General features: G+C 40.7%; 1 protein-coding gene across 1 annotated transcript; it reads left to right on the top strand.

Annotated features, from left to right (window-relative positions):
* The first annotated feature begins 4,400 nt into the window (after positions 1 to 4,400).
* Positions 4,401 to 8,066, top strand: LOC131680803 (uncharacterized). The gene has a single exon (XM_058961514.1). The coding sequence runs from the start codon at positions 4,401 to 4,403 to the stop codon at positions 8,064 to 8,066; it is 3,666 nt and encodes a 1,221-aa protein (XP_058817497.1).
* The last annotated feature ends 19,625 nt before the right edge of the window (positions 8,067 to 27,691 follow it).

Raw genomic sequence — 27,691 nt, 5'->3', positions numbered from 1 at the left:
CAAATCCCTCAGCCCCGGATCCCCTTTTGATCTTCTTGAGAAGCGCTGCATACGTCGTCGTGTCAATGGCTTTGTCGAGCATGGCTTCTCCCTTTGGCGCCTTCTAACTAGCCAGAGGTTCTCGTTTCCTATTCTGTTCCACTTTGCTCTTTGCCTACCGTTTTTGCTGTTCCTCGTGTTTCTCCTTCCGACCTACAACGGTGCTCCAGCTTTCTCCCGGTTGAGTGACGTCCTTTCCTTCGGCAGTAAGAGCATCCTTGCGCTTCTGCCACTTAGGCTCGCCTGGTCTTTCGGCTCCTGGTGAGCCCTCTTTGGAGTTACGGAAACTGCCGTGTTCTTCATTCCAACCAGCTTCTCCTTTCTCTGCAACGGGAGGGGGAGTTAATAGGAAGATATTAGCCTAAGCCGACGCCAATGCTCGCTCAGCTCCATCAGCCCTCAGCGTTGTCGTGTCATACTGCTTCACGGCAGACAGTAGCGCCTTTCGGATTCTGAGAACCATCTCCTTTATGAGCTTATGGACATTTTTCGTCACGTTTACAAATTTGTGGAGATCCTCCACCAAGCACTTCGCTAGCACTACTTTTGACTTCTATGGAGTTTTACTCGGCCCGCTCTACTATGAGTGTTATTGCTGCTGCTGCTCCTCCTCCTGCTGAATGACTTGGTGGCGGTAGTGATATTACCAAACCACTACTGGCGAACGGATCTGCCGCACTTGTTCCGTATGTGTGAGTTTCTTTACTGGGTCCCAACTCCGGGACGCTATCTGCACTCGTGGCTCGTAGTCGCCTCTTGTGATCCCATGGTTATCTTTGCAAGCAGAGAGGTCATGCTAGGGTTGACACAATCCTTCATGGGGAGTAGTGTTCAGAACTAGATCGGCGTAAAATTGGGAATGGTCCATCCGAACCTAGTACCAGCAACTAATTGGTGACGAGCTATGAACGTATCCGAAGACCTGTCAGAGTGTTGACGGGACGGAGGCAGCCGTATCAAGTCAGTGTCATCCTTCCTTGCCTAGAGAGTAGAACAGCACGCATGTCAGCCCAAAACCGCCGTCTAATTCGTGATCCGTGTCCTGTTCGTGGACGTTCGCCATGGCAAGTATGCCGTAGTCAGGATGTTACTGGCGATGATCCTGATGTGCGGTTGGGCTAGGGTACTTTTATTACTAAGATCTTTAATTATTGAAATCTCAGGATCTTAGCAGAAGCGGCGTCGAAGTTGCTTTCGGAATTATGACTTTTTGAGTAGTTTAGCAGAGCCCAATACTGCCCCAACCCCCCCACATCCTAGCAAGATACCCCAAACTCGCAGTAGATTCAAGGGGGAGGGGATCGTTAAGTCCCTAAACTCCTGTCCCTGCTGTCCCCCTGTGTATATGGATCAAAAATTTCACTAATTTATCGACAGATTTTTACAAACTTTCAAATCTGTGATACAACCTGCCCATCGACTAGTATTGGATTTAATGTCGATCGGAATTCCAGTTCCGGAGTTACCGGTTGAAGAATGCGGCCGCACAGCAATTTTCCATATAAACTGGTCACACTATGATAGCAAAACTTTTATTTGGATTTGCCAGTCTGCCTTACCCCCGACTGATCAACCGATCCCCCTCTCTCGTAACCATCCCCCTCTTTAAACGCCCCTTAACTCACTCCTCATTACAGAGCACCACCCAATCTATCCCTCATACCACACCCCCCTTTTCAATCCCATCGTCTTTGTTCATGCATTTCGTAGATTAGGGACGGCAATCTGCTCGAATCAGACACATACGGTTTACCCTTTCTTTTACCGTTTCCTTATCAGGCTATTTCAGCATCCGATCGAACAGACCGATCGGGTTTCTACCTATCTCTGATAAAACTTGCTAGAAGCGAAGCAAACGAGTCAGTCTCGAATAAAATACATATCGCATCACATCGAATATCGGTGTCGTATATTCAACGGAGCCAATAAATAGTTGTGTCGTTCCTTACTCCAAAATCAAGAGCACTGCTTCTTAATCCGAAGGACTTGATCGCGGCATCATAAATTGGTCCTTCGAGCCGGATCAAGGACCGTTAAGAACAGTGTTCGCGATTTACGCGGGTCGGTGTGATTTTCGTGTGACAATTACTTGTGTTGGCCAATGCGCCAAATCTGAAATCTTCGAACGAACTCGTGGTGTGCAAAAGGTGCTGGATAATAAAAACTGGCAGTGAATAGATATGAGCAATTAAAGCCAGTTAAATAAAACCGATTGTGATATAATTAAATTGCAAAGGTAAAGTGTGATTGTCATAAGCGGGATATATCGGCGTCATCGAAACGAGTGGCTACTGTTCCTTTTGTCAGCGCCCGCTATTGTTAGCCCAACGTGGCGTGGTTGAACGCGTGGTCCGAGCGTTGTAGCGTCGCAGCGTGGTGTGGCTTGGTTTCTCATTGTTCAGCGTAAAGACTGTAAGTACAAATGCATGCTTCTTCTAACCTGAATATACGGAGATATCAAAGATTAAATTCATCTGGCTTAATGGTGTTCCGCATTTCTGCGTGATAGAGTCGCTTGACGTAAGATATTTTTGGGTTGGTTGGCATATTGGCACACACGTGTGCGAGAACGAATCAAACGTATTATTTTAGTGCTGTCTTTTGTCAGGATGGCGAAAAATCTCAAAAGGCTTTCTAAAAAGGAGCGTTACTGTACAGATTCTTTGAACATTATCGAGCGCATGGTTGCAAATTATTCAGATGAAACAGACAGGGACAAATTGGACACTTGGATGGACAGGTTAGAATCGATATTTAGTCAGTATGAGGAAATTAGGCTTGAGATGGATTTATTAGACGATAGTGAGGTTGCGCTGAAACGCTCGGATAGTGTTAACGTGAATGATGTTACGATTGCCGGAGATCAAATTCAGACTTCTCGGGAAGAATTTGAAGTAGCCTATTTGAGATTAAAAGCTTTTCTCCAATCAGAAATGCGGAAACGCTCGTGTGCCTCCGACCAAGCAAATGTTAGCCATGCTGAGCAGGCACCCATATCCCAACCAGTTCAATTGCGAGTGAAACTGCCGGAGATTAGACTTCCTCTTTTCGATGGGTCTGTTAAGGAATGGCCAACTTTTAGAGATTCATTCAAGTCATTGATCGATTCCGCTCCTCAACTAAGCAGCATAGATAAATTTTCATATTTAATTTCGGCGCTTTCCAAGGAAGCTAAACGTGTGGTTGAGGTTATCGATGTGACGTCAGAAAATTATTATGTGGCTTGGGAGATGCTTCAAAGACGGTACGAGAACAAATATTTGATCGTTAAGTCCTACGTCGATTCCCTGTTTGCGGTAGAGCCTATGAAAAAAGAGTGTCACGAATCACTGAACCATCTTATCGACGAATATGAGAGAAATTTGATGATGCTAGAAAGGGTAGGAGAAGAAACAGAAAATTGGAGTACATTGCTAATTTTTATGTTGAGCTCACGGCTCGATCCAGTTACCATGCGTCATTGGGAATCTCACCGCAAATCAACAAATGTCCCAACCTACTACGAACTGACTGATTTTTTGCGTAGTCATAGTCTGGTTCTACAATCTGTCGCGGCGTCCAAAACTCGCACGGTTGATACTCCTCGATCATTTTCCTCTACACTTCGAAGCACATTTACTAAATTGAACTCCGCTCATCCTGCAATCTCGCCTCCTCAAAAGACCTGTCCATTCTGCAAACATTCTTTCCATTCTTCATTTAATTGTGAAGCATTTCGCAAGATGACGGCAATCCAACGATTCGAAGCTGCAAAAAAGAACGCATTATGCATAAACTGTCTTTCGCCGGCGCATCTAGTGAGAAACTGCACAAGTGGAGCCTGTCGTGTGTGCAACCAGAAACACCATACAATGCTGCATCAACGGACTAATTCGTCAAATAGCCAAATTAACCATACCCAGCCTAACAAACCCTCTTTGTCCGGAATGCAACCTTCTCCTTCGTCATCCACTCCGACCAAGCTCTCAATACCTTCGCAGTCACGCAACCTGCCACAATCTACTGAGAACCAAGTCCCCACAGTCTCCGCTCTCTCAACCAACCACTTGTCGTCACCTTCCGACATTATTCGTGGACAACTTCCTTCAACTGTGTTACTCTCGACGGCGCTCGTGAAAGTGTTTGACTCCTGCGGAAGGTTTATCTGGGCCCGTGCTCTTCTCGACTCAGGATCGCAACTAAATTTCGTATCGGAGCAACTGATCCAGAAATTAGGACTCAAACGTGTACGAGAATTTGTTCCAATCAGCGGCGTTGAACTCTCGTCTACAGCATCCAAACATTCTACTATCGTTCGCCTTCAGTCCCATCGCGCTGATTTCGAAGCATGCTGGAAATTCCACGTACTTTCAAAAATTACAATGGAACTACCATCCCAAGCAGTTGACATGTCCCGACTGAACTGGCCACTTAACATCGTCTTAGCAGACCCAACTTTCCATCAACCCGGTCCTATCGATCTAATATTTGGAGTGGAAAATTTCTACGATCTGTTGCGGGAGGAACAGATCAAAAATAGTCATGAGGAACCTCTATTGCAGAGTACCGCTCTTGGGTGGGTGGTGTCAGGCCGAGTCAACGTAGTTGCTTTACCGTCGTTCACGAGCTTCGCACATATGTGTAGTACACCGTCATTAGAAGAACAATTAACACGCTTCTGGGAGATTGAAGCTTGTCATTCGAAAAGCACATTATCGTTAGAGGAGTCTGCTTGTGAAGAACATTTCGCAACCAATACTATTCGAAATTCTTCAGGTCGTTTCGTCGTCGCCTTGCCAAAGAGAAGTTCAGTGATCGCAGAGCTAGGAAACTCAAAGGCCATTGCTACTCGTCGCTTTCTTTCCCTCGAACGTCGCCTTACTGCAAATCCTGTACTGAAAGAAGCTTATTCTGAATTCATTCACGAGTACGCCCAGCTCGGGCATATGAAGCTGATTAATGATATTGCCGATTCTGATCGATCCTCTCCGTCCTATTATTTGCCTCACCATTGCGTCGTCCGACCAGATAGTATCACCACTAAACTCCGTGTGGTCTTCGATGCTTCGTGCTCCACAGACACAGGAGTGTCTTTAAACGACTTACTAATGGTCGGTCCACTCGTGCAGGATGACCTTCTTACCATTATCCTACGATTTCGGATGCCACAGTTTGCTATCATCTCTGACATCGAAAAGATGTATAGGCAAATTCTGGTCTGTGACAATGATCAGCCACTCCAACGAATATTATGGAGAGACTTACCATCACAACAGATTCTGAGCTACCAGCTAACAACGGTTACGTACGGTACATCATCAGCTCCTTACCTCGCAACAAAGAGTCTCCAGAGACTGGCTGAAGACAGTTCGGAAAAGTTTCCAGTAGCAGCAGAAGTCATCCGACGAGACTTTTACATGGACGATATGCTTAGTGGGGTCGACAGCGTGGAAGAAGGCCAAGAACTCTGTAGGCAGTTGATTCATGTGATGAACTCTGCTGGATTTCAGCTCCGGAAATGGGCTTCAAATGAGCCCAAGGTTCTAGAAGGAATTCCACTCCCCCTAAGGGACGAACGAACTATTTTCGACCTCGACTCGTCGGTTTCGCCGATAAAGACACTGGGTTTGCAGTGGGATACATCGACAGATGCATTTCTTTTCGAAGCTCCGAAGCACAGTGAACAGATACCAATAACCAAACGCGTGGTTCTGTCGGATATCGCTCGGCTTTTTGACCCTCTGGGGTTAGTTGGGCCAATCGTCGTCTTAGCAAAACTGTTCATGCAAGAGCTTTGGCGAGAAGGAAAAAATTGGGATGATGCGCTCTGCGATTCTCATCAACGTTATTGGTCAGAATTTCGCGATAATCTTCACGCTCTTTCGTTAATGAAAATACCTCGATGGGTCGTGTCTACACCATCCGCAGTTTGTTTGGAGCTACATGGGTTTTGCGACGCTCCGGAGAAGGCGTACGGCGCTTGCATTTACGTCCGCGCAGTCTCTTCCAGCGGAAGCATCCACGTTAACTTGCTGACCGCCAAATCTAAGGTGGCACCGATTGGAAAAACGAAAAAAGATGGTACCGTCTGTTTGCCACGTCTGGAGCTCTCTGCAGCCCTCTTGCTAAGCCATCTCTTCGAAAAGGTTCAATCTAGCCTAAACCTTAAAGGTAGCAGTTTCTTCTGGACCGATTCAACTATAGTCCTTGCCTGGCTCTCCGCCAGTCCATCGCGCTGGAAAACTTTTGTGGCAAATCGGACCTCAGAAATCCAGCGAATCACAACCAAAGGCATCTGGGCACATGTTCCAGCTACAGAAAACCCAGCAGATGTCATTTCGAGAGTAATATCACCAACACAGCTACACGATTTCGTTCTGTGGTGGAGTGGGCCGCCATGGCTCTCGATGCCGTCTCGATTTTGGTCACCATTTACACGCCTCTCCGCAGAAACATTCACTCCCGAACAACTAGAAGAACGAGTGATTGCCCTTCCAATTCAGGTCCAGCCTCCTAATGAGTTGTTTCTGCGTTATTCATCCTTCAACAAACTCGTACGTGTTGTATCGTGGATCCAAAGATTCAGTTTTAACTCGAGGATTCAGAACCGTTACGGAAGGAAAACCGGGTTTCTTTCAGTAATTGAAATTAAACAGGCTACACACTGCCTGGTGAAACTCGCTCAGGATGAAAGATTCTCTCAGGATCTCGCGGAAGTAGCTCGAAATGAGCAAGTCAAACAGAATTCTCGATTGAAAACTCTTACTCCAATACTAACGAATGGCGTATTGCGTGTCGGTGGCCGGCTGCGCCATGCTCCCGTAAGCTACGACCAACGGCATCCGATGATCCTGCCGGACAAACATCCTTTCACTGAGCTACTAGTAGTTCACTACCACCGAAAGCTTTTACATGCTGGTCCGCAGTTGCTAATTGCCACCATTCGTGAAAGATTCTGGCCGCTGCGAATAAGAAACCTTGCCCGCCAAACTGTTCACTCCTGCGTCAGCTGTTTTCGTTGCAAACCTAAGATCCTGCAACAGTTAATGGGTGAACTTCCACCGGAGCGCGTTACACCAGCATTCCCGTTTCTCCGCACGGGTTTGGATTACTGTGGACCTTTTTATTATCGTCAATCTCGCCGAGCTGCCCCTGTTAAATGTTTTGTTTCCATTTTCGTATGCCTTGTAACGAAGGCGGTCCACATTGAGTGCGTTGGAGACCTATCGACCAACTCATTCCTAGCTGCTCTGAAACGGTTTGTCGCTCGCCGAGGGAAACCAGAGTTGATTGAGTGCGACAATGCAACCAACTTTAAAGGAGCTCAACGCGAATTGAACGATTTAGCCCAACTATTCTTATCTCAGCAGCACCAAGAACTGATCACTACCAACTGTACGGAAAATGGGATTACGTTCAAATTCATACCTCCTAGATCCCCAAATTTCGGCGGGCTCTGGGAAGCAGCCGTCAAGTCGCTGAAGAAACACTTGCGCAGCACGGTCGGCAATGTTGTACTGTATCAGGACGAATTTCTTACTATACTAACTCAAATTGAAAGTTGCCTAAATTCTCGGCCACTCACTCAGCTCAGTTCGGACCCTAACGATCTGGAAGTGCTTACTCCTGGGCATTTCTTGGTACATCGATCACTGGCCGCCATTCCAGAACCAAGTCTCGAAGATGTGCCTTCCAACCGCTTAGACCGATGGCAGCAAACACAGGAATACGTCCGGCGAATTTGGAAGCAGTGGCAGTCGGAATATTTGTCCGGGTTGCAGCCTCGTACTCAATGGACTCAACAACGAGACAACATTTCGGTGGGTACCATGGTACTGGTGAAGGAAGAAAACCTTCCACCACTTAAATGGAAATTCGGACGAATACTACAAGTCTTCACGGCTGATGATGGCAACATCCGGGTAGTAAACGTTAGGACGAAGGACGGTGAATTTCGTCGTGGAATCTCCAAAATCTGCGTATTGCTCATTCAGAGACCTACGGAATACCTCGATGATGAAGCCACTGATCCACACGAAGGAACCTAGAATCCTTCCAACGATCACAGTGTACTCACTGTGCAACAATGGGAGGTCGTTAGACCTCCCATTCATGTAAGTCTATGTAATTTAACGAATTTGCAAAAAGTTTATGAATTTTTCGTCCACCATAATGCTACACGATGATGATGCCTGCTCCAACCCACAACCACGAGCAAACGACAAGCTAGCTGCTTCTTCAAGAGGATCTGCAGCTGCACTCAAACGCGTCCACTGTATGTCGGTGGCTCTGCAGCAGAGGAGACAAGGACCTGATGGAAGGCAGTTCAGCTCAACACCCACCCACTGAAGAAAGTCTCACCGATTCATCTACCTCCGACCTGGCTTCCTCGATGGATGACATCACAATCACAAAAGCACAAGTACGCTCAGTCACTTGATGCCAACGATCATCGTCCGTTTTCGGACCCGTGGAGGCCGGTTGCCTCCAATCCAGTTAAGTGTTGTTCTTTTCCTAATTTACTATGCCGTCTATTTATACCGCAGCTCATTATTCTGTCGCACTATATATGAAAAATCTACTACATAATTCACTTTTTGCTAAATTTATATCTCTGCTCCATCGGGGGCAAAATGCCCTCTGCTTTGATTTTGCTGGTTTTTTAATCGAAAACAGAAAAATCGTTCTGAAAACCTACTAAATGCATAACCTAAGGCTATTTAATAGCACACTTTTGTGAAATCCCATCAGGAAACAAAACTACTTGCTTGTTCGCCGAGCATTATACCCCGTTGTTGTGGTGCATTTTGTCCCTGGACAGGTGTGTTTTGCCCCGCTTATTTTTCAAAAGGTAATTTCTAATGATTTTGAAGAATTGAATTATTTTCATGTTTTTTAATATTTTGCAAAGCGTTATGATTGTGATTGCAGAGGAAAATGTTGGCTAAACGATATAATTAATTAAATTATCCCAATTGATGTTCTATAGCTGAGTTATTATCATCTTTCCTTAGGGCGTACGTTTTACCCCATCTTCCCCTGCATGCTACATTCAGTCGCCGTGGTTTGCAGATAAGTTGCAGGATCTCGTTATCATCCTAAATGTATTCAAAATGTGCATGTAAGAATGATTTTAAGACTTGATAAATGGCATCACAATAAGCGTGTTTGTTCACAAACATTTGCTAGTTCAGTAGCAATGCAAATACACTCGAGCGCGAACTAACCGCATTAGAAAATCTTAAGATTATGTATATCCTTACCAGTGGTTTGCATCAACGACTAGCATAAACAAAGAGACGACATATCCAATTTGCGATTCCAATTAAGCTAACTAATTCTGAATTCAGTACGATTTTTCAAAGTCGTTGTTATTTAATACTCGAAAATTTTCGCTGAAATTCGTTTAGTTTCTGCAGCCTTTCAATCCGGCACGAAGCTACATCCCAATTTATGGATTCCTGTCACCTTTCAATGCATGAGAGCAGTGGACCAAATTCATCAGCCGGGTACAACAGGCAGCCTTCAAATCAAACGAACCTTACTGCCCACACAGCACTATGGCCCAAAAGTCGTTTTTAGGCAGGCAAAAATGTTTACGCCCAAATAGTTAGGTAGGTCTTAAATATCTTCTGGGAAGTTTGTTCATATTTTTAGCAACCTTGTGTTATTCTTAAAATTAAGGTAATCCCTGTGTTTAAATTAAAAAAATAACTATTTTAGAATTAAATTATTTAGGAATTTAGCATTAAAAATACTGTTTTTTCATCTCAAACGTGCAAGAAAAAGGTCCTAATTAAAACTTCTCTACCACTTATTAACTACTGCAAATCTAATAAACTAGCACTTTTCGAAGATATTAATATTGAAAAGAACAACAGTATTTATGCAAAATACGATTAACTTACCGACCAAATGAGATAGCAATTAAGTCACTTCAGCGAAAATGTCTTAAATTGTTTGATGTAAAATATTTGCAAGAAAATAATGTTTGGAAACATAATTGAAGAAATTCAATTCTTGGCACTACCCTGCCTTACAGTGACTCAAAAAAATCCTAGCACCTAAACCACTAGAGATATTTTGATCTTTTAGTAAAGACACTTTAAATTAATTGATTTACAATTGTTTGTACACCCTAACCTCAATCTCCCGTTTATCGAAAGATCGCCCCGAAATATTGGGAATACATCTCCAATGTAGATCGAAATTGAATCATATCTGAAACAGTTTTGACTTCCTAAATACAGCTTAGGAACCACCGTGCACTGACTACTGCCAGGAACGAATTGTACTGCCCACACCGGCACGGGAAAATCCGCCATGGCAACCGAGGTTGTTGCCACAGCGAACGAACAAAAACGAGGCCTTGAGGCGGCACGTGCAATGAAATGTGAGCGCCAAAATCACATGTGGCTTCCTGCACGAATTTTTACGAAACCTGATTACGGTTTTGACATGACCAGATAGCAAGCACTATTTTCTCTAGTGGAAAATTATGCGTTACATAAAATTTGGCGATGCACTCTCGAAGCAACTAATGCGCTGAGACAGAACTTCTATATACCGGACATCCGGAGTTGCTTTCGACCAAGCGTGACATGAATTCATGAATATTTAAATTTCGTAAAAAGATAATATTAGTCAGACTCCTAGCATTTGGCTTTGGAGGGAGCTGAAGATTTAATGATTAATTTCGTCAATTCTGATGAAGTAAGATCATCGGACAATAGTCTCTAAGACCAATAAAGTTTCAACAGAAAATGGATATTAAGTCTATGATATATCTCAGAAAAACATTATGATTGTAATTCTTCATCACACTGGGTTAGGAAACCAATTGCGCAATTGCATTACTGCAGGGCAGAGACATATCAGATTATATAAAAGTCCATCGGACTCACATAGATCACGCGAATAATACTCAGCACACTGTATAGCAGCAATGCTTGGAAAATGCAATAAATTCTTTGGCAGCTTCGGACTCACATCCCGCAGAATGTGTTTTGTTTGAATGCAAGTTTGCATGCACCGCCAATGGTTGGCTTGTTCAGATGCAATCCAAAAGCGAATCTTATGCTTTAAAGGTGTCCCACATCAAATTGAATCCCTAAAAAAATCACTGTAGAAAATTATTTAATGGGTATTCTTTTAGAAGTAGTTTGGAGTGTATTGTTTACACTATATTTTTAAAGCCGTTAGTTTTTGGAAAAAAATGGCGTCACCGAAAAGCAACGTAGCGAATTGATTCTGGCCAAGGAAAATCCTCAACTCTCTCATCAGACATTGGAAAACAACAAGGGATCATAAAGTCAACGGTGAGTCGCGTAATTAAATGTTACTACCAAACCCTGAGCAAGGAGAAATGCGGTAAGAATGGATGTTCTTGCGATCAAGATCACAAGCGTGCAGTGAGGCGTTTAAGCGGAATCCCAATGCTTCGTTCAGGGATGTGTCCAAAAAGTTGAATCTGTCCAAGTCTTTCGTTCAGAGAGCCAATGACCGGGAGGGACTGCATGAAGGCTCTAAATCGCAACGAACGGCAAAGTACGGTGGGAAGGTTACGGACCCGGAAACTGTACACCCAAATGCTGACGAAGCCTCATTGTCTCATCATGAATGATCAGACTTACGTCAAGGCGAACTTTCGGTAATTTCCGGGGCTACTGTTCTTCATCGCCCAGCACAAGTTTGATGTTCCGGAGGAAGTAAGGCAGCAGACACTTTAAAAAAATTGCCAATAAATACAAAGAGTGTCTGCTTCATCTGTTGAAGCAACACGAAGACCCTACGATGTACTGGCAGGATCTATCTTCATGCCACTATTCAAATATTGTTCTGTGGTACGAAGCCAACGGGGTCACTTTCGTAACCAAAGATATGAAGCACCGGATCTAAGGCCCATCGAAAAATACTGGGCAATTTTGAAGCAGGCACTACGGAAGCAAGAAGGTCAAATCTGAGGAAGACATGAAGAAAAAGTGTGTTTCCGCACAGAAGAAGCTGCAGCTAGATGTTGTACAGAGCCTAATGAGCGGAGTTAAGCGTAAGACGCTTAGCCCAAAGCTTACTAATGGGTAATATTTTATTGTCAGAAAGTTTGAGAAGGATCGGTTCACTAGATAATTTTCTATAGGTCTTTTTTAAGTCATGCAATTTGGTGTGAGACACCCTTTCGAGACAAATTTCAATTTTTCGATGACCGGAGCGTCCTGCGGTGTCCAAAGTAGGCACGATTTCCCGCCAAGAGCCGTCTCTGAATTTCTCTGCCGGTATCATTATCGGCGGTTACCAGTGAGCCCAATTACACGAATTCGTCGACCATCTCGATTTCGTCACCGTCAATCTCCGTCTCTAGAACCTCTTCCTCTCATGTATTTTGTCTTCGAAAGGTTGATAGCAAGTCCAATCCTACTGGCTTCAGCCTTCAGTCTGATGTACGGTTCCGACATTGCCTCAAAGTCCCGTGCCATTATGTCAATGTCGTCGGCGAAGCCAAGAAGCTGGACGGACTTCCTGAAGATCGCGCCACTCGTGTCTATCCCCGCTCTTCTAATTATACATTCTAAAGCAACGTTTAATAGCAGGCACGATAGACCATCACCTTGCCGTAACCCTCTTCCAGATTCAAAGAGACTCGCACATCACCCGATCCATCGTCACTATGACTAATCGTGTTAGCTTATCCGGAAAACAGTACTCGTGCATTATCTGCCATCTGCTGATCTCGATCGATTGTGTCATACGCCGATTTGAAATCGATGAACAAATGATGTGTGGGCACGATGTATTCGCGGCACTTCTGCATAACTTGCCGAATCGCTTGATAGTGCCCCACGAGCTCCCTTGCAAATGGTGACAATCGACGGCAAAGAACTTTGGAGAGGACCTTGTAGGCGGCGATAAGTAGTGTGATCGCGCGGTAATTGCAGCAATCCAACTTGTCACCCTTTTTGTAGATTAGTCAAACGACACCCTCCATCCACTCCTCCGGAAGAATCTCCTCCTGCCAAATTTTGGCGATTACCCCGTGCAGCGCTCTAGCCAGTGTTTCACCATCGTATTTTAATAACTCGCTGGGTAGTTGATCTACACTGGCAGCTTTGTTGTTTTTCAGCCGACCGATCTCCTCCTTGACTTCTTGGAGATCAGGGGCCGGCAGTCTATCGTCTTCTGCGCGTGCTCCAAGATCGTTGCCATACCGCCTTCGTCCTCTGCTGCTTCACCATTGAGGTTGCACTAGTTCGACGCTCAATCCTAAATCGAAAAAGTCGTACGTCTTGCATGAACTAAGCAACTGGCATGTTGCGAGTGATGACAAGCACAGAAGCTCTGGTTTGCTACACATTCTTATCATTCTCATGCTGATGAGAAGACTTTTTGGATTTAGGATTGATCGTCTAACTAGTGCTAATTTTGGTGCTAGTTTAGATTTATCATCGAATCCGCAACACTAACAACTAATTTTAAGTTAGGTATAGTGCGCTCCTGCATGAAAAAACAACGACTTTTTGTATTGCTTTTAAACAAATTATTCTGATATTACAGTAACTGATAGATCTTTTCTGCTGTGTATAAACAATGAAATTCACATTCTATTCAAGGTAGTCTCCGAATCTTATAATAAGATTCATTGAAAAGAACTGGTTTGAGAAAATTTCTTTAATATCGTTTTATATCTTGATATATTGTATTTGTGAAGCTTTCAATACTATCAACAACTTTGCTGAAGACACCTTTTTGAAGAATTATTTCTCCAGTATTACTTCTAGGAGATTTAATCACCAACATTATTACACTAAGGTTTCTTTTTACACAGGGGATACGTACCGTGTAAAAAAAACCGTGCAAAAAAAACCGCGTTAATTGCGAAATCCGTGAAAAAAACGGCGTTAATTGCGAAATCCGTGTAAAAAAACCGCGTTAATTGCGAAATCCGTGTAAAAAAAACCGTGTTAATTCAGAAAACCGTGCAAAAAAAACCGCGTAATTCCGAAAATCGTGCAAAAAAAACCGCGTTACATTCAATGCAAAAGACTTAGACGATTTTAGGAAAAGGGATGATTTCGGAGTTTTATCAAAAATGTTCTAAGTCCTTTTGAAGGCAAAAGACTTAGACGATTTTTGAACAGGTTTTTTTTGCACGGATTATGCAAGTAGCACGGTTTTTGCTTTTTCCAATTCCTTAGGTTTTTGGAAAAGTGGAAACGACGGATCTTGAGGTTTACTTTTGTCCCGCACTTTAACAATATGGTTGTTTTCGGTACAGTGTTAACGAGTAGGCACCAAATATCGATGCCTGAGGCCATTTGGAATACCAAGATGACGACTTCCGGTCTAACAGAATTTTCAATAACCCAATCAGTATGCATATTTTCCGAGCGAGCCTAATGAGCGCATGATAGAGATCAATTTCTGAGGCCATTTTGAAATACAACATTGAGACTATCGGCTTAGCGATATTCTGTATAACTCACAACATGGAGTGTTTTCGAACTGGATTGACAAATATGCAGTTGCCAGAGGTCGGACGTCATTGTAACACCCAAGATGGTTCTGATTATTTAGTATAAATATCCAGCGTAAAACAAAAAGATACATTTATTTTTATATATTTTGCATTTACAAGATAAGAAAAATGTGCTCATGAATGGATTTACTCGAATTTGAGTTGGTTCGTCTGCTAGAGCTCATCGAGCGAATCTTCATGTGAGACTCAAAGTCGAATCAAAAAGCTGACATAATCAGGGGGAAATAATAAAATCAGGTCTTCGCTGTATTATTAAGGGGGGCGTCTGGTGTAAAGTGCTCAAACCGAAAGTTATTGTGTTTTACGATTTTGAAGGCAAGGAAACAATGCATCTTTTATGTAATGTTAAGCTTTAAATTTGTACGTTTATTCTGTACGAAAAAAATATTTGCACGGCCTTATTCTGCGCGGCGTGTGACGTGAGACGACGAAACTCACCTCACTTTACGTGACTTTTCTCACCCGATTCTGAGAGTCGACTCGGGTGAGGTGAGATTCCTCATTGCGGTTAAATGGGAGTCTCACGTCACCCGAAGTGACTCTTTAGAATTGGGTGAAGTCACGTAGAGTGAGGTGAGATTAGTCGTCTCACGTCACACGCCGCGCAGAATAGGGTCGGCAGCCACGCAGAGCCACACATACGAGCGTTCCAAGAGTAGACGTCCAACCATTTCCACGTCGAGGAGCGCCGCGGCTAACACGATGACTCTTGATAAAATTGTTTGACACAGGAAATTAAGTAAAATTTGTAAAGCTTAGACTTGTAGTTACTCGATGAACCCAAAAAAAAGTTCGAGTTTAGGAAAATGGCTTCATGTAAACCGAAAAATCTCATATTTTTCTGTAAAATTCGTGCACTTTTCTTCAAAATAATAGAGAGAACAATTTTTTCATTCTGTTTTCTGTGGTTCACCGACAGGCTACACATATTGTGCATTTTCATAAAAAAAATCAAGTCAATTCTTTGATTAGTTTTTGAGTTATTGTGTTCACCAATTTGAAAAACGCGGTTTCGAAAAAACGCTATTAAAGGGTACTCCATCTCAAATTGCATCACGGAAAAAATTACGTGGAAAACAATCCATTTGGTATTTTCTCTTAAAAATTTGGGTGGAAGTAGTTTAAAGTGTATTGTTCACACTGTATTTTTATCGCTGTCAGTCTTAAGAAAATTGTTGCCGATAGATTGAAATCTGCGTGTGTCACAGCAAATACGCGCGAGGAATGCATGGCTGTTTAAAACAAAAGAAGTTCAGCGTGGTCACCGAGATTGCGGGAGACTATTCTAGAGGCTCAATACTAACAATTAAGCGGATAAAAAAGAAGTCGATTTTTTGCCCACTACACCAGACGCCCCCTTAAGATGAATGAGATGTACACTAAAGCAGAGATGATGCTTAATGTCTGCATACTGCATCCTCGATACATTTTTTCTAGTGCAACGAAAAACATGTAGACAGGCTCAGTAACGTAAATCAATGCGTTTCCAAGTTACATGATTGAGTATTGTGGGAAATATTTCAAAAAAGGAATTCGCCAAGCATTCATTAAAACTACAAGTCACTCGCTGTTTACACAATATTCCTGGTTGCCAAAACTAGCAGACAAATAATTTGTAAAACCGTGCAGCCAAATTTACTGTTTTTCTCGCCGCGTGTCTTAATATTTAAAATATCGTCTTGGCACTAAAATAGACGTCAACATCTTAGATGAAAACATGACTTCCGGAATTGACATCCGGTATCTATTCATTAACGCTATTACAAAAATTCTCACATTGTTGTGGTAATTGAAAATTTTACTAAACCGAAGTAGCCATCTTGATTTTCGAAATGGTCTCAGACATTGATATTTGGCACCTACTCGTCAATCCCGTTCCAAAAATACTCATATTGATTGGGCTTTGGAGAATTCCACAGAACCGGAAGTCGCCATCTTGAATTTCAATATGGCACCAGACATCGATATCTAGCGTCTATTCGTCAATTCCATTCCAAAAATACCCATATTGATTCGATTTTAGAGAATTCCAATTAACCTGAAGTCGCCATCTTGGTTTTCCAAATGGCCTCTCACACTGATCTCTATCATGCGCTCTATTAGGCCCGCTCTGAAAATATGCATGCTGATTGGGTTATAGAGAATTCCACTGAACCGGAAGTCGCCTTCTTGGTTTTTAAAATGGCCTTAAACATCGATATCTGACGTCCACTCATCAATCCTGTTCCAAAAATACCCATATTGATGGGGTTTCAGAGACTTCCACTGGACCGGAAATCGCCATCTTGGTTTTCAAAATGGCCTCAAACATCGATATCTGACGTTCACTCATCAATTTCGTTCCAAAAATACCCATATTGATGGGGTTTCAGAGAATTCCACTGAACCGGAAGTCGCCATCTTGGTTTTCAAAATGGCCTTAAACATCGATATCTGACGGCCACTCATCAATCCTGGTCCAAAAATACCCATATTAATGGGGTTTCAGAGACTTCCACTGAACCGGAAGTCGCCATCTTGGTTTTCAAAATGGCCTTAAACATCGATATCTGACGTCCACTCATCAATCCCGTTCCAAAAATAGCCATATTGATGGGGTTTCAGAGAATTCCACTGAACCGGAAGTCGCCATCTTGGTTTTCTAAATGGCCTCAGACATGAACATTTGGCATCTACTCGTTAATGCTGTTCCAAAAGCAATCACTTCCACTTTTCCAAAAATCTTCGAAATTCTTTGCATTCAAAATGGAACCGTGTAAATTTCAAAATCCGTGCAAAAAAAACTTGGTCAAAAACCGTCTAAGTCTTTTGCCTTCATAAGGATTTTTGCTAAAACCGTGTTAATTGCGAAATCCGCGCAAAAAAAAATTGATCAAAAATCGTCTAAGTTTTTTGCCTCCAAAACGAATTAGAACATTTTTGCGAAACCCGTGCAAAAAAAATTGTTGAGAAATCGTCTTTTGCCTTTAAAAGGACTTTTTGCGAAAAACCGTGTTAATTGCGAAAACCGTGCAAAAAAAACCGTGCTAATTGCCAAAACCGTGTAAAAAAAGCCGTGTAAAAAAAACCGTTGCGAAAAAAAAACCGTGTAAAAAAACCTTAGTGTATATCAAAAGAAGCGCTTTTTGTCTTGAAAAGCTTCTTCGAGGTTGTTAAACCTTCAAAGTGGATGGTTTCGAAATTTTATGATCTAGACCGTTAGAAAGTTTTTGAACATTTATTCCACTTTAAAGGTGCACTTTGTATTTGCACTCTTTGACTTCATTGACATATTTTAAAAGAAATTATAAACGGCATCCGTTAGACTAATTTTTTTTCTGAACTTTCACTAATTTAACAAACATACATTAAATTTAAACATTTTCGAAAATTCTACGATTTTCATGAAACCCCCCTCCCACAAACCAATTTTCTGGCTACGCCACTGTAAACATCCATGCATTCCACGCGAGTATTTGCTATAACACTATAACACACACAGATTTCAATCTATCGGCAACAATTTTCGAAAAACTGACGGCGATAAAAATACAGTGTAAACAATACACTCTAAACTACTTTTGCCCAAATTTTGAAGAGAAAATGCCCAATGGGTCATTTTCTGCACCGTTTTTCCTGTGATGCATTTTGATGTGTGTTTTTCACGAAACCGCGTTTTTCAAATTGGCGAACACGATAACTCAAAAACTAATCAACGAATTGACTTGATTTTTTTATCGGGATGCCCAATATGTGCAGCCTGTCGATGAACCACAGAAACGGAATAAAAATTTGTTTCTTCCTATTATTTTGAATCAAAATGAGCGATTTTTACAACAAAATATGAGATTTTTCGGTTTTCATGAAATCATTCACCGAAACTCGAACTTTTTTTCCATTTTTTGTGGTTCATCGACTAACTACAATTCTAATCTTCTCAAAACCTTTTGAATTTCCCGTATCAGGCAATTTTATCGAGAATTATCGTGTTTCCCGCGGCGCTCCTCAACGTGGAAAAGGTTGGACGTCTACTCTTGGAACGCTCGTATGTGTAGCTTTGTGCGACTGAAAATATTTTTTCTTTCGCGCATAATAAATTTATAAAGCGATCCTAAAATTACACAAAAGATCCATTGTTGCCTTGCTTTAAAAATCGTAAAACCAAATACCTTTCGTTTTGAGCACTACCATACGCTCCCTTTAAAGCATAAGAATCTCATACAACAAACCGAGAAAAACACTGTTCAAAATTTTTATTTTCATGAAGCCTTATGGATGGGACAACAATGTTTTGGTATTTTTCTCGATGTTTTCTAAACAAACCTGTTAATCTTAGTTGTGCATTGTTATTCAGTGGCGATAAAGAATACAATCCAAGAGATAATTCATTTACGACAAAAATCTATGGGTACATTCATTCCCATAGCCAGGATTTTGTTTCGGGATGAGCTTTAAAAAAAATGCATGTGAGTTTTAACTCTGATGACATGATATGGTCACTAGAAGCCAAATAAAATTTAAATAATGAAAACAATTCCAAATCTAAGACAATCCTAAAAACATGTTCTTTGTCACAAAAAAGGTTATATATAGTACATTAACGAATGATTGATGAATTTGATTTTTATTATTTATTTACAAGTTACAATTTACTCTTGTTACAACAATGGATATTCTAAAGTTCGTAATATTTATGCGCTAACCTTGACGGTGCTGAAAAACACAAGGTGTTCTAAGCTACACGTTTAAAAGGTATAGAAGATACTAAATCGAAATGAGTAAAAAAATATATCCATGAAATGTTCGAACGAAGAGAATGTCGAAATTTGCACAAAATCTTCTGATTTAGCAAGTTATTTGTAGATGCGCAGAAACGGTTCAACTGCTATTTTCTTGATCTGGCGTACTGCAACTATTACGAGCTCTAAGGCATCATACAATTTTTTAATATATTCTATTGAAATGAAACTATTTTCAAGAATGGCCTTGGCCTGCAAGATCAGAGCTGCAGTTATAAAGAATTTTTGGTGATCAATAGGATCGAAATATATATATATATATATATATGTATATATATATATATATATATATATATATATATATATATATATATATATATATATATATATATATATATATATATATATATATATATATATATATATATATATATATATATATATATATATATATATATATATATATATATATATATATATATATATATATATATATATATATATATATATATATATATATATATATATATATATATATATATATATATATATATATATATATATATATATATATATATATATAATTCAATGTAAATCATTGAATTATATATATTTCGATCCTATTGATCACCAAAAATTCTTTTTAACTGCAGCTCTGATGGTGCAGGCCAAGGCCATTCATTAAATATCAACTAAAGTAATTCTTCCAAGAATTTAATCTATTAAAGAAAACTGTCCAAAATCGCATGACAATCACTTAAAACTGAATATTAATCTCATCAAATTTAAAAATTTGTTAAATGAACCACCAAAATAACTAGAAACTGTAAATATGGACAAGCTCAATAATTTCAGCATCTCTTGACTCCGACATATGGAAGGTAATATATCGCACTTCCTTCCCATTTGCGAAGAGTCACATAGGTGTAAGGCCAACTTGCTGTGGTGATTTCGGTTACACTTTCTAAGTCAATTCGTCACTTCGTTAAACAAATATATTGACACTACTCTGTTCAATAATTGGTTCGATGTTTTAATAAAAATAATTCGCTCAATTTTTCGCCACAATTACCATAAAGCTTGTAAGATGTTCAAATACTAGCACAAAGCTGTAACGTCTATTTTATTACAGGTTCATTTTACAACAATTTTGAGAAATAGTTTCAATTGAAGCTGTTGCATCTATTTCATCAAAGCCTTACGGATAACGAAGACGTAGGGTCGTAATTTCGAATGAACATGAGTTGAGTGCATGAAAATACAGATGAGCTGCTCTCGAGTCGATTTCAATTTATTGGTTCATTTTACTCTCATTTTCTCGGCGATCTCTGATCATCTTTCTCATTTTATTCCATAACGAACAAAAATAAAACGAAAGGCAGACATATACTGAAAACACGAAATCGAAACAATAATCCTATCTTATGGAATTATAGACTCAACTAGTTACGACATTTTAGTTGTTCTCCGTGATAGCCTACTGATGTCTGTTCCCTGTATCGTCACGTCGTTTTCAAACTTACATAGACATTAATTGGAAACCATCGAAAGCGACTAAAATGCTGGTGCTGGATGCAACATTAAGTTTATTATGATTGATTGGTTAAAATCACGACAGTTAGTCCTACCGCGACTGTGTACGTTTCTGTAAAACGTTCTCGTAAGGGCAATTGCACGCGGAGAATTGTTTACTAGGCTGGGAAATAATTTTCCTAGCCAACAGCGTCTTGGTGGTCGTTCATTTCTGTCTATGTTCGCGAATATATGATTTCATCTTTGTTTCGCGCCCTTACGGCTCACGATTGTCGACTTCCGCAATGATAGTGCTAACTGTTGATTTTGAGATACTAGACACAGCTTTTGCCGTCAATATTATCTGAACAGCAGCCACAAATTAAGCAATTGTTTGTTTTTCAGCTATTGGAGACTATGGATGTGCAAAGATATAATATGTCTAATAATAATATGGCATTATGTTTTGTACGTGGGTCAGGTAGGAGGAAATGGATCGGTCCACCTGGATTCTCGCCACAAAAACACCATTTAATATACAGGAAATTACTTCCTAGATGTGTCCTTTATAATGAATTCCATTTCTTTCAAATGTGACAGGAATCTTTTAATGGCCACGGTCCAAGTAAGTGGTATCAGATCTTGAAACCGAACATTGATTTTCTCATGGTCCAACAACGTGTTACAAGTTGTTATGTAAAATGACTGATTTCGCCTGGGTTAACTTGGTAAATGAAATCAGCACTGACATGGTAGAACTCGTTAAAGGCGATGTTCGTAAGCATACCCTCCATTTTCCCCTTCAGCCAATATTTCTCGTCACGAATATTCGGTCTTATGCAAAAAGACCGACGTATTAGGCTGAAGCACCACTTCTTGCTTCTGTGACTCAATCGTTTATCGTTTATGTTTATTACCTTCACCAACAGGCCCCTTGGCCCCAATGGTGGTTGCTTAAACTAATTACATTTTAAAACTGCCAATATTTTCACTATTGGCGCATTCCGCGTGCGGTAGAAGTCAAAGGCCGTCGCCACACTGTTAAAAATTCGCTGGAGTCCAGTAACAGCGCTCTGGCAACCATAGTTGGTTCTCCTGAATGGAACTCGCAGAAGATAGTTATTACGTAGAGCTCGAACCCGAGCTTGAAGATCCAGACGTCCGAGGATTGTAGGGCAATCCACTATGGCAGAGAGTAAGTCCGAGACGAACAGGGCTTGAGAGCAGTGCCTCCGAATGCTGAGTGTATCGAGGTGTATTAGCTGGCAACGGTTTTCATAGCTCAGATCACCACAAAAAGAATTAAAGTAACAGTTTCGACGAGTCACACAATTTGATAGGAACTGTTTTATCATACTCAATATACTGAGTAGATATCGTAACTGCTGTCTTCGGTGGTTCGAATTAGAAACCTTCCTCACCATTCTCCCATTAATTTGTTGAAGCCAAACGAAATACAAATTTTTCTAAGAGTCACCGAAAAACAGGTTGTTTGTTAAATATATTTTTAAAAATTTCTGGCTTCATTCACAACATCGAAACGAATTTTATGAACTAAAACCGGTCCACAGCGCAGGACACTCCCCTACACCTAAAAAGTGCTGTCAGTTGCTCTGCTACTAGCTGTTACACAATGCGGTTATATCATTTCGGTTATGTTAAACCATGGAAATATATTGTTTGTACTGTTATTTCCACCGATTGAGAAAGTTCAAGCACGTAACTGCAGAATACACATATTTTGTTGTCCTTCTCTAACGAACGAAATAAGCATCTTACTGTTCAACTGTAAATACAGCATTATCCTGTACATAAAAACATGCTGACATCGGAATGCAGGATAAGCACAGTGCTAATTCGAAACAGAACCAAACGTGCTAGAATAAGAATATGAATATTATACATACTTATAATCATTTTATTACTGAAATGATTCACGCAAATACACACCATATTAAAAATGCGATTTTTGCGAAACTAGGGAACGATCTTCTCAGCATGCCTCCGCAAATTTTGTTAGTCAAATGATCCAATCCAACACCGTTGGCAGAAGAAAATTGTTCCTTCCAACGCAACACACGTAGGCGCTTAATACAAGGTATTTTGCACGTTCAATTCCACGTGAAGTTCTAACGAGACCCGTCGTCGGAATCATAATCCCCATCATGGTTTTGTTGTTTTGACTTTACCAGTACAAAGTATTTTTATTATGTAATCTCAGCACATCCTCCCACAAGATATGCAAATAAATTTATTGTTTATTGTTTTTCACTCAGCCCTAGTGCACAGAACAACTCGTCGCTGTTTTTTTTTTTTTTTTTCATACGTTTATTTGACACGGCATTTGCAATAGCTTTTTACGCCAGTTTCTTTTTTTACATAGCACGTTACAAAAATCCTTAAGACTAATTTTAACTATACTAGTACTTTGTCTAAAACTAACACTGAAATCACTTTATTGTTTGCTTTTTTCCTTACATTGTTGTATTTCATACTGATCTAGTATTTTCGGGTGTATTTATTTACTTTTTTTCTGTTATTGTCTAAATTTAAAAACTAAATATTCTAGGACACTTTAATTGGTGAATGATTAGCCTTGGATGAGAGTATGAGGAGATGAATTTAATTAAATTTTGACAGACGCTGTTTTTAGAAAATGATAGATAAGTTCCATGTATAGAAGATCGCGATACGCCAGGATGTCTCTAACAGGAACATGGATTGGTCTTCCTCGGACTTGTAAAGAATCTACTAATTGTGATCTGGCTTCACGATATTCAGTGCAGGACCAAACAACATGCTCAATGTCATGGTAACCTTCTCCACAAGCACAATGATTACCCTCAGCGAGCCCAATACGACGGAGATGCGCATCTAAAGTATAATGATTGGACATGAGCCTAGACATCACACGGATGAAGTCCCGACTTACATTCAATCCTTTGAACCATGCCTTCGTTGATACTTTAGGGGTAATTGAGTGTAGCCATCGTCCCATATCTCCATTGTCCCAAGATGTTTGCCAACTAGCAAGTGTCCTCTGTCGAGAAGCGCTATAAAATTCATTGTAAGCGATGGGTCTTTCATATATTTCACCATCTAGTGCACCAATCTTGGCTAAATTATCAGCTTTCTCATTGCCCGCAATAGAGCAATGGGCGGGAAGCCACACTAGGGTAAATTTATAACATTTTCTTGTCAGGTTACTCAGAGATTCTCGTATCTTCCCCAAAAAGAATGGATCGTGATTATCAATCCTCTTTGAGCGTAGAGCTGCAATTGTGCTGAGACTATCAGTGAGGATAAAGTAATGGTTCGGGGGTAAAGTATTAATTATTTGCAAACTATAGTGAACTGCTGCTAGTTCCGCTATATAAACAGAGGCGGGTTCTGCAAGTTTGAGAAAAATTGAAAAATTATTGTTGAAAATACCGAAACCAGTGGCCTCACTGATTCGTGACCCATCAGTGTAAAACATTTTAAGGCAGTCTATGTGTTGATATTTACTTGTGAATATTTTAGGGATCTCCCGCGAGCGTAGATGATCCGGAATTCCACGAATCTCTGCTTGCATGGACGTGTCGAAGAATAAAGTGGATTCAGGAATATCTAGTATATTGACGTATGTGGGAACATACTTAGCAGGCGTTATTTCTTGTGACATGTGATTGAAATACACTGTCATGAATCTGGTTTGGGGTTGAAGCTCGACAAGTCTTTCAAAATTTTCAATTACCAGTGGGTTCATAACCTCACATCGAATAAGTAAACGAGAAGAGAGATCCCAGAATCGGTCTTTTAGAGGAAGAACTCCCGCTAGTACTTCAAGACTCATCGTATGGGTCGACTGCATGCAACCTAAGGCAATTCGTAAACAGCGATACTGTATCCGTTCCAGTTTAATAATGTGAGTGTTCGCAGCTGAACGGAAACAGATGCACCCATATTCCATTACTGAAAGTATTGTTGTTTGATACAATCTTATCATGTCACTTGGATGAGAACCCCACCATGATCCAGTTATTGTTCGCAGAAAATTTATCCTTTGTTGGCATTTCGTTATTAGATACCTAATGTGGCCTCCCCATGTGCCTTTAGAATCGAACCAAATTCCAAGGTATTTAAAAGTCAGGACTTGGGCTATCGTTCTACCAACCAACTGAAGCTGAAGCTGAGCTGGATCACGCTTCCTTGAAAAAACAACCAACTCTGTTTTCTCCGTAGAGAAATCGATGCCTAACTTCAAAGCCCAACTTGATAAATTATCCAAACTATCTTGCAGTGGTTGTTGTAAATTTAAGGCTTTTGGTCCTGTAACAGAAACCACGCCATCATCTGCAAGTTGCCTTAGAGTGCATGGGCTGACAATACAATTATCAATATCATTCACGTAAAAATTGTAGAGAAGGGGGCTTAAACAAGAACCTTGTGGGAGGCCCATGTAACTTATTCTGAATGTTGCCAAATCGCCATATGAAAAATGCATGTGCTTTTCTGACAATAAGTTGTATAAATAATTATTTAATATTGGTGAAAGACCACATTGATGTAGTTTCTCTGAGAGAACATCAATGGAAACAGAGTCGAATGCTCCTTTTATGTCTAAGAACACAGACGCCATTTGTTCTTTTTTTGCGTAAGCTAGTTGGATTTCTGACGAAAGTAGCGCCAGACAATCATTCGTTCCCTTTCCCCTCCGAAAACCAAACTGGGTATCTGATAGCAAGCCGTTCGCCTCAACCCAATTGTCGAGACGTCGTAAGATAATTTTTTCCAACAATTTCCTGATGCAGGATAACATTGCAATCGGTCGATACGAGTTATGATCGGAGGCTGGTTTTCCCGGTTTTGGAATAGCGATAACTCTCACTTGTCTCCAGTCGTGCGGGACAATGTTCTGCTCAAGAAGCTTATTGAATAAATTCAACAAGCGTCTTTTTGCTAGGTCAGGCAGATTCTTCACCAAGTTGAATTTAATTCTGTCTAGTCCCGGAGCATTATTGTTGCATGAGAGGAGTGCAATTGAGAATTCCATCATTGTCAAAGGCGAATCTATGAAATCGTTACTTGTGGGAGCATCGCGAGTGATTTTCTGCGCAGGAGCAGAATCGGGACAAATTTTCTTGGCAAAATTAAATATCCAACGATTCGAAAAATCTTCGCTTTCATTAGTCACGTTTCGATTCCTCATTCTTCTGGCTGTGTTCCAAAGAGTACTCATTGATGTTTCTCTTGACAAGCCATTAACGAAGTGTCTCCAATAACTAGATTTTTTGGCACGACGTATACTGTCAAATTTGTTTTGCAAAATGAAATAATTTTCAAAGTTCTCACGTATACCCCCTTTCTGTTTCATAATTTCTTTGTAGGCAACTTGTTTAGCTTCATATGCATCAGAGCACTCTTTGTCCCACCAAGGATTAGGGGGCCGTCTATTTATTGTCATTCCAGGATTGCATTTCGTTTGGGCTTGTTCTGCTGCTTCAATAATTAAACCCGCCAGGAATTCATATTCTTCGGTAGGGGGTAGCTCTTCTGTCGAAGCAAGAGAAGTGGAAATTAATGTTTCGTATGTTTTCCAATCAATATTTCGTGTCAAGTCATAAGGAACATTGATTGAATTCGTAAGGCCTAATTCACTGTTAATTGAAACAACGATTGGCAAATGATCGCTACCGTGAGGATCAGGTACCTTCCACGTGCAATCTAACCGAAGTGATGTCGAGCACAGAGATAGATCCAATGCACTTGGACGTGCAGGAGGTCTGGGGATGCGTGTTGTTTCGCCAGTATTTAAAACTGTCATATTAAATTCGTCACAAACATTGTAAATCAAAGAGGATCGATTATCATTGTAGAGGGAACCCCACAATACTCCGTGCGAGTTGAAGTCTCCCAGTATCAGACGCGGAGCAGCCATGGATTCCACTACCTCAAAAATTTGACGTTGTCCAATTTGAACTTTGGGAGGTATATATATAGAAGCGATAGACATGTCTTTGCCTTTAATGTTCGTTTGGACAGCTACAGCCTCAATGCCCGCAAACAAGGGGATGTTAATTCTATAGAAAGAATAGCACTTTTTAATTCCTAGAAGCACTCCTCCATACGGGGTGTCTCGGTCTAGGCGAATAATGTTGAAATCATTTAAGTTGAAATTAATGTTTGAGGTAAGCCATGTTTCACATAGAGCAAAAGCATCGCATTTTAAATTATGCAGTAAAATTTTTAAGGAATCAATTTTAGGTATGATACTTCTGCAATTCCACTGTAAAACAGTGATGGAATCTTTCATTGGAGGAGGTGAATTACCCATTGAAAGATACAATCGCTGCAAGGATGGGCCATTGAGCAATCAGCTGCTCTAAAAATGTTCTAATTGTTGGGAGGAAAGCTGAAAGTATACTCTTTAGTGGTTCAGAAATATTGAATGCTTTAAAAATCCAATCAACAATTTCAGAAAATTTCAATAATCCTACCCCCGGCTGAGGCTCAGAGGTAGTCGAAATTTTATTATTTCCAGTAATGGTGTTCTGTTTGGATTGTACGTTCCCAAAACCGGGCGGAATTGATTTCGGTTTTGAATCGGAATTTTTCGGTTTTGGGCGCAGTTTATCTATTGGTGGAGAAATTTTAAGGCCCTTTCTTGGCAGCTTGGGAAAAGAAGACTGTTTTCTTTTTCTGGAATTTCCGGGTAAAACAAATGATGTACCTTCGCACGCTCCGTCAGAGTCAGACTGTTCCGAAAATAGAGATGCGTAAGTGTTTTCTAAGAAGATGGGTTTAGGGGTAGCATTTTTCAACATTTCTGCATAGGAGCGCTTAGACCTCTCCTTCAAGGATCGTTTAATTTTATCCTCACGCAATTTATAAATGGGGCATGCAGAGAGCTCATGTGAGTTTTCTCCGCACA

The sequence above is a fragment of the Topomyia yanbarensis genome, chromosome 2 (assembly GCF_030247195.1).
Source record: "Topomyia yanbarensis strain Yona2022 chromosome 2, ASM3024719v1, whole genome shotgun sequence".
NCBI classification, from domain to species: Eukaryota; Metazoa; Arthropoda; class Insecta; order Diptera; family Culicidae; genus Topomyia; species Topomyia yanbarensis.
This window is presented reverse-complemented; position numbering and strand designations above follow the sequence as displayed.